Consider the following 11143-nt stretch of genomic DNA (forward strand, 5'->3'; position numbering starts at 1 on the left):
CTCTTTGCTGTGTTCATTGACAGTCTCTCTCTAGTCATTGTTACAAATGTTTTGAAATCTCACAGCTACAACTTTGCTGTAGCTTTCTTTTATGCTTGCTTTGTTACTGCAGACACGGTAATCTGAGTCATCCGATTGGCCAGCGGTAGGCCTATAGTGTACTTGATTTGCTCTCCGGGCCCGCCAGAAAGGCAGAGTTTGTTCCTTCAGACACATGAAATGGTTAACAATGGCAACAGTTTGCCTACCCAGTGCTCAGGGCTGCTGAATCAGGTGCACCTACCGCCAACAGCCTGAGACAAATAAAAAAAAATGGGAACACAAGGCTTTTTTATTGGGTCTTTTACAGAAATGTTTTACCATCGACTAGGAATTCCTTGGTCAATAGTAATGTACTATATAGGGAATAGGATGCCATTTGGGATGCATCCATTGTCAAATCACTGGTGTCCTGCACTTTGGTGATCTTTGGTGATTGTGTGTTGACAACCCTCAGTTAAACTATAATAACATGATTAAAGGGCCACTCCCTGATTCTTACTCTAAACCCTCAATAAAATGTAAACAACACAATTAAGGTTGACCTCAACATTCACATTTTTATTGCATGGTTGTTATCATATGCCTACACACACACACATCAGCATTTATCAGTAAGGTATGATTAGGTACATTCCCTAACAATGTTGTAAGGTAGGTCCAGTTTCCTTGATGTACAAATATCAACATTCGCTTTTGTCAATGCAACAGCCAGCATTCAGGGATCTTAAGTAGGATGGTGCTTTACTGTAAGTTTGTTCATGTCAATTAAGCTAACATTACTTACTGTCTCTTCGATATCGCTAAAACATTGATACTGATATCCCCAAAGTTCATTCCTACATTGTGTTTTTTGTGCTCTTCTGAATGTCTTGACTTGAATCTTACCACAGGAGTCTTCAAGGTTTCTGAGGTTTAGTGCAAATCTGAGAAGAAATTAAGGCAACAATATAAATATATCAAAAATAGTTGTCATGATAGACCTTGCTTTGCTACAAAAAAGGTAAAAAAGTTTTGTCCTCAATGAGAGTCAGAGACAGATTTTTCAGCTCCTCAGGGGAACTGACAGTCTTATAACCAAGCTCCTGTAGAACTTGCTGACACACAGTCTGTGTGTAATCAACCATGTCATAAGACAATTTGAGCCTCCAGCTTTCCGCATTGGCAGCTGAGTCCCGAACAGTGCCGTATTTATGCTTGGCGGACAGATCGTTGCTTCCCCTGGTGTTGTTCTGGATCCAGTCGCCTACGTTCTTGTCCATGATCAGACCCAGGTATTCATAGATCTCCTTGGTCTTCTGGAGAGGGTTCCTGGCCAGGTCCTCATACCTGACCAACATGTACCTCCCTTTGAGCCAGGGGGGCCTGCTAAGGCCCGTTGTCACAGAACCCAGGAAGTCCTCACAGACCATGGTGAGCTGGGTGAGGTCCAGGTTGTAGGGCCTCCTCCCAGTGGCCCTCCAGATCCTCCAGAGTCTATAGGTGTCCCTGAAGGTCTCGATGCGGGAGGCCAGGATCCCTCGGGGGTCCCTGACCAGCTGGATCACCTTGAGGTTGAGCCTAGGGTCCTCCACCAGAGCCCTGAGGTCACTCACCTCCGGTATCCTCACCGTCTTGATGGCCACATGGCGCCTCTCACGGCAGGTGTCCGACGCCAGCGTCATGTTGAGACCGCCACACCTCCTGACGCACTCTCCTTCATCAATGTTCAACTCTCCAGGACTAAAGGCGTCGCAGACGGGCAGGGAGCACAGAGCCTTACTTGCTCCCCTCCGGAACAGCTTGTCTGTGCTGTGATTGGCCGGCTGGGGTTTGATGTAGCTCTCCAGGAAGTAAAGGTCACAGTTGTAGAGGCTCCGGAGCAGGTCTCTGCTGGCCCCCAGCATCACCCTGGTGTCGCCTGCCGTCCTGCTGTGGGACAGGCGGGGGAGCAAGGTGGTCTGGACGTGGTAGAGCGGCTCAAACAGATAAAACACATCCTGGTGCTGGTTGAACAGCTGACCCACGAAGGAGCTGCCGCTGCGGGTCGTGGCCAGGATGAGAACGTGGGTTTTTCTGGAGACGTTGGAGGTGAAGTAAAGGAAGTCGTCACAGATCCGCTGGTCAAAGGACGAGTCCGCCGCATCCTGCCACAGCATGCCGCAGTTCAGAGGGTTTGAGGCTGTCACTGGACACATCTGGAATGGCTTGGCTGTGAACGTCCTGATAGCTGTGTACTGGATCGCTATGGACAGTAAGGCTAGCAGAATCACAGCCTTCCAGGAACATTGCATGGCTGAATTCATTCATTGAGATAGATGATACAGTCTGTTCAGATCCTGTTGGAGCAAAAATACAAATAAATAATAGGATAATACTTTTAGAACGATTATTCGTGCTGTATAGAATACCCACACATAGACAGAAAGGAGCAGCAAAACAGCTTACATTATATACAGTTTCACTACAAAATAAAAAAGTTAGCGTTTTGAATCCCATAGATGTTCTTCCTAGACAGTTACTGTGGTGACCTTACAAAACGAATTCTAATTGTTGTTTTGTAGAACTGTAATAAAGGAGTTACCTTCATATAATACTGTCAAATACATAAATCAAACCCAAGTTGGATGTATTGTTGTTCTGTTCCATAGCCTTTCTGTCCTTTAAGCAGCAGGCAACCCCAAATGACAGTTTATGCATTCAGACAGCTTACAACTAACTTCAAAGACTCTCGGATGCCTAGGGTCTAAGATTCCACAATGTAGATTCTAATTTACATAATGGTCATATTTGATGTAGATTCCACCTGAACGAACTTCGCCATCTTCAGATCTCGAACGGCAGTAGGCCTAATACAATCATGTGCTATTTATACTGTAAGCTCTTCTATAGTCGACTACTATCTCTAATCCCTATAATCCACAGATAAGAACGATGGTTTTTAGCTTAAATATGAATTGATCTAAATTACCAATAAAACGTAGCTAAGTAGTTGTTGGTCAATACTGGTGGCACACAACCCATAAGTCTAAATGTGTCCAAAATAAACGTTTATTTTTACTCTGTAAATGTTTAGTGTTTTATTTTTCCATAGAATTAAAAGCTATATGCCTAGTATATAGGTGTAGGAATTCAGTGATATCATACGGTCTAATGCAAATACACTGTGATAAAAGCCTGGCGGCACCTGTGGAAAAGTAATTTCTCGCGCAACGCCAAGTCACAGGATAGATGTGACAGCGAACAATTGACGACAGCGCCGAGATGTGATTTACCGCAGTGCAACAGAATACGCTTTCATTCAAAGATGATTAGCCTACACAAATGGGCTAGACGTCTAGGCATGGCCTCAATAATACTTTTTATGTTTTTAAATAACCAAATAACGGCCATGTTATTCTTAAGAGCCTACACACAAAACACAGTTTAAACAGATATAAAAGAGATCAACCTCAAAGCATCCAATAAGCTACTTTCTTACCTCATAAATTCATAGTGGGCAAAGGCAGGTGCTCGTGAAAAACACCATAGAAAAGCAATGCAACGGTTTCAAATGTCGTCACAAAAATCTGGTATTTTAGGACTAAACATTCTTGAAGGGCAGCTTCCCTGTCTTCTTCCCCCGTACATCTGAGTAGCACATCGAGAGAAACTGTTCTCGCAGATAGAAGAGTCACAATCAGTCAGTGTTAAATAAGGAAAATATCAAGAGAAGAGAAATTAGTCGAAGCGCCAGGCAGAATAAGACAATTGAACTCCAACAGGGTAAAATAGATTCGAGATGGATGCTGCAACCGCAGCCTTCGCAAAGCCCGCCACCGTATATTCCAGATTGCCTTGACTAATGTGCGTGTTGTAGCCTAGGCTATGGCTTGGTGGTGTGGCTTTGTGTGAGGTGTGCCAACCAGAGCCCGTTCTGGACTACCCCAAACCTCCCCTACATCTCCCCTCCTACCCACAGCCCCTGGCAAAGCACACGACTTGGTCAGGAATAATAATAATACTATTTTAAAAAACAGAATACAGCCTAAATTATGATTTAGACACATACACATGGAGGAGTTGGAGGTCAGCAGATCTTGCTTCAAATGCATACATATTTGTATTTAAAATACTTATTTTATATGCATTTGAGTACTATTTTCAAATACTTTTAAGTATTTAAAGTTAGATTTAAATAATTTCCTATAAAATACTTGGCTATTTGAAACTGTGTTCTAATATATTTGTTAAATACTGAGATGTACAATCAGTATGAAGACAGGGCATATGCAAGGCATCGATTAGGTCTAGCATAAAAGAGAGAGAGAATGCGTGAGAGAGAGCCTGTACGAGAGAGACAGAGAGAAAGAAAGTTGATGACATCTTATATAGCAGGGACTGAATATTACATGTTCAATGTCCATTGTCACACTGGGGATTCTGGGGATGACGCAGCAGTATGAAAGGGACAGAAGAAGAATCCTGGTTCCATCTGAATCAGCTGGATCTGGATCTAAGTCAGCTGGATATTAATGAATATTCTGTTCTTCTAGTTCCCCTTGTGTCTTAAAAAAATATGAACATCTGATTATGTAGCATACTGCTCTGATAGCAAACAACGGCCTTTGCTTTAGTGGCAACTGAATGACAATCTCAAGGTATACAGTGCATTCAGAAAGTATTGAGATTTTTTTCAACATTTTGTTACATTACAGCCTTATTCTAAAATTGATAAAATCGTTTTTTCCCCCTCGTCGATCTACACACAATGCCCCATAATAACAAAGCAAAAACAGGCTTTTATACATTTTAGCAAATTTGTTTTTAAAAAAACAAACATGGAAATATCACATTTACTTAAGTATTCAGACCCTTTTTGTTATGAACTTGAGTGAAGACCCAAACGCGGTTTTAACAGAAAACAGAGTTCTTTAATAAAAAACAGGAATGGCATAAATCCTCTTCCAACGTAGTCAATGGAACAAAAGAACGTAGTATAATGCAGGTTGCACCTGCCATGCAGACTCCGACAGGACAGGACAAGGTGGAAGCAAACGAGACGACAGCTTGCTTCTGGCATCAAAAAACACAAACAAGAATCAGACACTGAAAGTAGCAGGAACAGAGAAAGAAATAGAGACCTAATCAGAGGGGGAAGAGAGAACAGGTGGGGAAAGAGAGAATGAGCTAGTTAGGAGAAATGTAGAACAGCTGAGGGATGAGAGACAGAGAAGGTAACCTAAAAAGACCAGCAGAGAGAGAGAATGAAGAGAAAGGACAGGAACAGACATAACAAGACATGACAGTACCCCCCCACTCACCGAGCGCCTCCTGGCGCACTCGAGGAGGAAACCTGGCGGCAACGGAGGAAATCATCGATCAGCGAACGGTCCAGCACGTCCCGAGAGGGAACCCAACTCCTCTCCTCAGGACCGTACCCCTCCCAATCCACTAGGTACTGATGACCACGGCCCCGAGGGCGCATGTCCAAAATCTTACGAACCCTGTAGATGGGTGCGCCCTCGACAAGGATGGGGGGGGACGAGCGGGGGCGCGAAGAACGGGCTTAACACAGGAGACATGGAAGACCGGGTGAACGCGACGAAGATAGCGCGGGAGAAGAAGTCGCACTGCGACAGGATTAATGACCTGGGAAATACGGAACGGACCAATGAACCGCGGGGCCAACTTGCGAGAAGCTGTCTTAAGGGGAAGGTTCTGAGTGGAGAGCCATACTCTCTGACCGCAACAATATCTAGGACTCTTGGTCCTACGCTATTAGCGGCCCTCACAGTCTGCGCCCTATTACGGCAAAGTGCCGACCTGACCCCCTTCCAGGTGCGCTCGCAACGCTGGACAAAAGCCTGAGCGGAGGGGACGCAGGACTCGGCGAGCTGAGATGAGAACAGCGGAGGCTGGTACCCGAGGCTACACTGAAAAGGGGATAGACCGGTAGCAGACGAGGGAAGCGAGTTGTGGGCGTACTCTGCCCAGGGGAGCTGTTCTGACCAAGACGCAGGGTTACGAAAAGAAAGACTGCGTAAAATGCGACCAACAGTCTGATTGGCCCGTTCGGCTTGACCGTTAGACTGGGGATGAAAGCCGGACGAGAGACTGACGGAAGCCCCAATCAAACGGCAAAACTCCCTCCAAAATTGAGACGTGAACTGCGGGCCTCTGTCGGAAACGACGTCAGACGGAAGGCCATGAATTCGGAAAACATTCTCGATAATGATCTGAGCCGTCTCCTTAGCAGAAGGGAGCTTATCGAGAGGAATGAAATGAGCCGCCTTAGAGAATCTATCGACAACCGTAAGAATAACTGTCTTCCCCGCTGATGAAGGCAGTCCGGTGATAAAATCTAAAGCGATGTGAGACCACGGTCGAGAGGGAATGGGAAGCGGTCTGAGACGGCCGGCAGGAGGAGAGTTCCCAGATTTAGTCTGCGCGCAGACCGAACAAGCGGCGACAAATCGACGCGCGTCACGTTCCCGAGTGGGCCACCAGAAACGCTGGCGAATGGAAGCGAGCGTACCCCGAAGGCCGGGGTGGCCGGCTAACTTGGCAGAGTGGGCCCACTGAAGAACGGCCGGACGAGTAGGAACGGGAACGAACAGAAGGTTCCTAGGGCAAGCTCGCGGCGACGGAGTGTGAGCGAGTGCTTGCTTTACCTGCCTCTCAATTCCCCAGACAGTCAACCCGACAACACGCCCCTCAGGGAGAATCCCATCGGGGTCGGTGGAGACCTCAGAAGAACTGAAGAGACGAGATAAAGCATCAGGTTTGGTGTTTTTTGAGCCCGGACGATAAGAAATAACAAACTCGAAACGAGCGAAAAACAGAGCCCAACGAGCCTGACGCGCATTAAGTCGTTTGGCTGAACGGATGTACTCAAGGTTCCTATGGTCAGTCCAAACGACAAAAGGAACGGTCGCCCCCTCCAACCACTGTCGCCATTCGCCTAGGGCTAAGCGGATGGCGAGCAGTTCGCGATTACCAACATCATAGTTACGTTCTGACGGCGATAAGCGATGAGAGAAAAACGCGCAAGGATGGACCTTGCCGTCAGAGAGAGAGCGCTGAGAAAGAATGGCTCCCACGCCCACCTCTGACGCGTCAACCTCAACAACAAACTGTCTAGAGATGTCAGGTGTAACAAGAATAGGTGCGGATGTAAAACGATTTTTAAGAAGATCAAAAGCTCCCTGGGCGGAAACGGACCACTTAAAGCACGTCTTAACAGAAGTAAGGGCTGTGAGAGGAGCTGCCACCTGACCGAAATTACGGATGAAACGACGGTAGAAATTAGCGAAGCCCAGAAAGCGCTGCAGCTCGACGCGTGACTTAGGAACGGGCCAATCAATGACAGCCTGGACCTTAGCGGGATCCATCTTAATGCCCTCAGCGGAAATAACGGAACCGAGAAAAGGGACAGAGGCGGCATGAAAAGTGCACTTCTCAGCCTTCACATAAAGACAGTTCTCCAAAAGGCGCTGGAGGACGCGTCGCACGTGCTGAACATGAATCGAGAGAGACGGTGAAAAAATCAGGATATCATCCATGTAAACGAAAACAAAAATGTTCAGCATGTCTCTCAGGACGTCGTTAACTAGTGCCTGAAAGACAGCTGGAGCGTTAACGAGGCCGAAAGGAAGAACCCGGTATTCAAAGTGCCCTAACGGAGTGTTAAACGCCGTCTTCCACTCGTCCCCCTCCCTGATGCGCACGAGATGGTAGGCGTTACGAAGGTCCAATTTGGTGAAAAACCTGGCTCCCTGCAGGATCTCGAAGGCTGAAGACATAAGAGGAAGCGGATAACGATTCTTAACTGTTATGTCATTCAGCCCTCGATAATCCACGCATGGGCGCAGGGACCCGTCCTTCTTCTGAACAAAAAAGAACCCCGCGCCGGCGGGGGAGGAGGAGGAGACTATGGTACCGGCGTCGAGCGAAACCGACAAATAATCCTCGAGAGCCTTACGTTCGGGAGCCGACAGAGAGTATAATCTACCCCGGGGGAGTAGTTCCCGGAAGGAGATCAATACTACAGTCATACGACCGGTGTGGAGGGAGAGAAGTGGCCTTGGAACGACTGAACACCGTGCGCAGATCGTGATACTCCTCCGGCACCCCTGTCAAATCGCCAGGCTCCTCCTGTGAAGAAGAGACAGAGGAAACAGGAGGGATAGCAGACATTAAACAGGTTACATGACAAGAAACATTCCAGGATAGGATAGTATTACTAGACCAATTAATAGAAGGGTTATGGCGCACTAGCCAGGGATGACCCAAAACAACAGGTGTAAAAGGTGAACGAAAAATTAAAAAAGAAATGGTTTCGCTATGATTACCAGAGACAGTGAGGGTTAAAGGCAGCGTCTCACGCTGAATCTTGGGGAGAGAACTACCATCTAAAGCGAACAAGGCCCTGGGCTCCCTAACTGTCTGAGAGGAATGTCATGTTCCCGAGCCCAGGTCTCGTCCATAAAACAGCCCTCCGCCCCAGAGTCTATCAAGGCACTGCAGGAAGCAGATGAACCGGGCCAGCGGAGATGGACCGGAAAGGTAGTGCGTGATCCAGAAGGAGAGGCCTGAGTAGTTGCGCTCACCAGTAGCCCTCCTCTTACTGATGAGCTCTGGCCCTTTACTGGACATGAGGTGACAAAATGACCAGCGGAGCCGCAGTAGAGACAGAGGCGATTGGTGATTCTCCGTTCCCTCTCCTTGGCCGAGATGCGAATACCCCCAGCTGCATAGGCTCAGCATCCGAGCCGGCGGGGGAGGGTGGCAGTGATGCGGCAGGTGGCAGTGATGTGGAGAGGGGAGCAACGGAGAACGTGTGCTCCTTTCCACGAGCTCGGCGACGAAGATCAAACCGTCGCTCTATGCGAATAGCGAGAGCTATTAAGGAGTCCAGACTGGAAGGAACCTCCCGGGAGAGGATCTCATCCTTAACCTCGACGTGGAGACCCTCCAGAAAACGAGCGAGCAAAGCCGGCTCGTTCCAGTCACTAGAGGCAGCGAGAGTGCGAAACTCAATAGAATAATCCGTTATGGATCTATTCCCCTGACATAGGGAAGACAGGGCCCTGGAAGCCTCCTCGCCAAAAACAGAACGGTCAAAAACCCGTATCATCTCCTCCTTAAAGTCCTGATACTGGTTAATACACTCAGCCCTCGCCTCCCAGACTGCCGTGCCCCACTCACGCGCCCGTCCGGTAAGGAGAGAAATGACGTAGGCGATGCGGGCTGCGCTCCTGGAGTAAGTGTTGGGCTGGAGAGAGAACACCACATCACACTGAGTGAGGAATGAGCGGCACTCAGTGGGCTCCCCAGAGTAACACGGCGGGTTGTTGATCCTGGGCTCCGGAGACTCGGAAACCCTGGAAGTGGGCGGTGGATCGAGGTGGAGTTGGTGAACCCGTCTTGTGAGGTTGGAGACTTGGACGGCCAGGGTCTCAACGGCATGTTGAGCAGCAGACAATTCCTCCTCGTGTCTGCCTAGCATCGCTCCCTGGATCTCGACGGCGGAGTGAAAAGGGTCCGGAGCCGCTGGGTCCATTCTTGGTCTGATTCTTCTGTTATGAACTTGAGTGAAGACCCAAACGCGGTTTTAACAGAAAACAGAGTTCTTTAATAAAAAACAGGAATGGCATAAATCCTCTTCCAACGTAGTCAATGGAACAAAAGAACGTAGTATAATGCAGGTTGCACCTGCCATGCAGACTCCGACAGGACAGGACAAGGTGGAAGCAAACGAGACGACAGCTTGCTTCTGGCATCAAAAAACACAAACAAGAATCAGACACTGAAAGTAGCAGGAACAGAGAAAGAAATAGAGACCTAATCAGAGGGGGAAGAGAGAACAGGTGGGGAAAGAGAGAATGAGCTAGTTAGGAGAAATGTAGAACAGCTGAGGGATGAGAGACAGAGAAGGTAACCTAAAAAGACCAGCAGAGAGAGAGAATGAAGAGAAAGGACAGGAACAGACATAACAAGACATGACACTTTTAGTACACAGTACTTTGTTGAAGCACCAATGGCAGCATTTACAGCCATGAGGCTTCTTGGCGCTAAAAGCTTGGCACACCTGTATTTGGGGAGTTTCTCCCATTCTCTGCAGATGATCTCAAGCTCTGTAAGGTAGGATGGGGAGCGTCGCTGCACAGCTATTTTCAGGTCTCTCCAGAGATGTTTGATCAGGTTCAAGTCTGGGCTTTGACTGGGTACTCAAGGACATTCAGATACTTGTCCCAAAACCACTCCTGCGTTGTCTTGGCTGTGTGCTTATGGTCATGGCCCTGTGGAAGGTAAATCTTCACCCTATTCTGAGGTCCTGAGCGCTCTGGAGCAGGTTTTCATCAAAGATCTCTCTGTACTTTGCTCCATTCCTCTTTCCCTCGATCCTGACTAGTCTCCCAGTCCCAGTTACTGGAATATATCCCCACAGCATGATGCTGCCACCACCATGCTTCACTGTAGGGATGGTGCCAGGTTTCCTCCAGACGTGATGCTCGGTATTCAGGCCAAAGAGTTCAATCATCAGACCAGATAATCATGTTTCTCGTGGTCAGAGTCCTTTAGGTGTCTTTTAGCAAAGCCCAAGCAGGCTGTCATGTGCCTTTTACTGAGCAGTGTCTTCCGTCTGGCCCCTCTACCATAAAGGCCTGATTGGTGGAGTGCTGGAGAGATGGTTGTCCTTCTGGAAGGTACTCCCATTTACACAGAATAACTCTGAAACTCTTTCAGAGTGACCATCGGGTTCTCGGTCACCTCCCTGACCAAGGCCCTTCTCCACTGATTGCTCAGTTTGGCCAGGCCAGCTCTAGGTAGAGTTTTGATCCTTCCAAAATTCTTACATTTAAGAAAGATGGAGGCCACTGTGTTCTTGGGGACCTTCAATGCTGCAGACATTTTTTGGGTACCCTTCCCCAGATCTGTGCCTCGACAATCCTGTCTCTGAGCTCTACAGACAATTCCTTCGACCTCCTGACTTGGTTTTGCCTCTGACATACACTGTCAACTTTGGGACTTTATCTAGACAGATGTGTGCCTTTCCAAATCATGTCCAATCAATTGAATTTACCACAGGCGGACTCCAATCAAGTTGTAGAAACATCTCAAGGATGATTAATGGGAACAG

General features: G+C 47.8%; 1 protein-coding gene across 1 annotated transcript; it reads right to left on the reverse strand.

Annotated features, from left to right (window-relative positions):
- Positions 1 to 573: 573 nt before the first annotated feature.
- On the reverse strand, positions 574 to 3939 carry chst1 (carbohydrate (keratan sulfate Gal-6) sulfotransferase 1). Its single transcript, XM_064952954.1, has 2 exons — positions 3500 to 3939; positions 574 to 2357 (listed from the first exon to the last, which is right to left on the reverse strand). Exon 2 carries the CDS (start codon positions 2322 to 2324, stop codon positions 1032 to 1034), a length of 1293 nt encoding a protein of 430 aa, XP_064809026.1. The 5' UTR covers positions 2325 to 2357; positions 3500 to 3939; the 3' UTR covers positions 574 to 1031.
- Between the last annotated feature and the right edge of the window lie 7204 nt (positions 3940 to 11143).

The sequence above is a fragment of the Oncorhynchus masou genome, chromosome 31, assembly GCF_036934945.1.
Source record: "Oncorhynchus masou masou isolate Uvic2021 chromosome 31, UVic_Omas_1.1, whole genome shotgun sequence".
Taxonomy (NCBI): domain Eukaryota; kingdom Metazoa; phylum Chordata; class Actinopteri; order Salmoniformes; family Salmonidae; genus Oncorhynchus; species Oncorhynchus masou.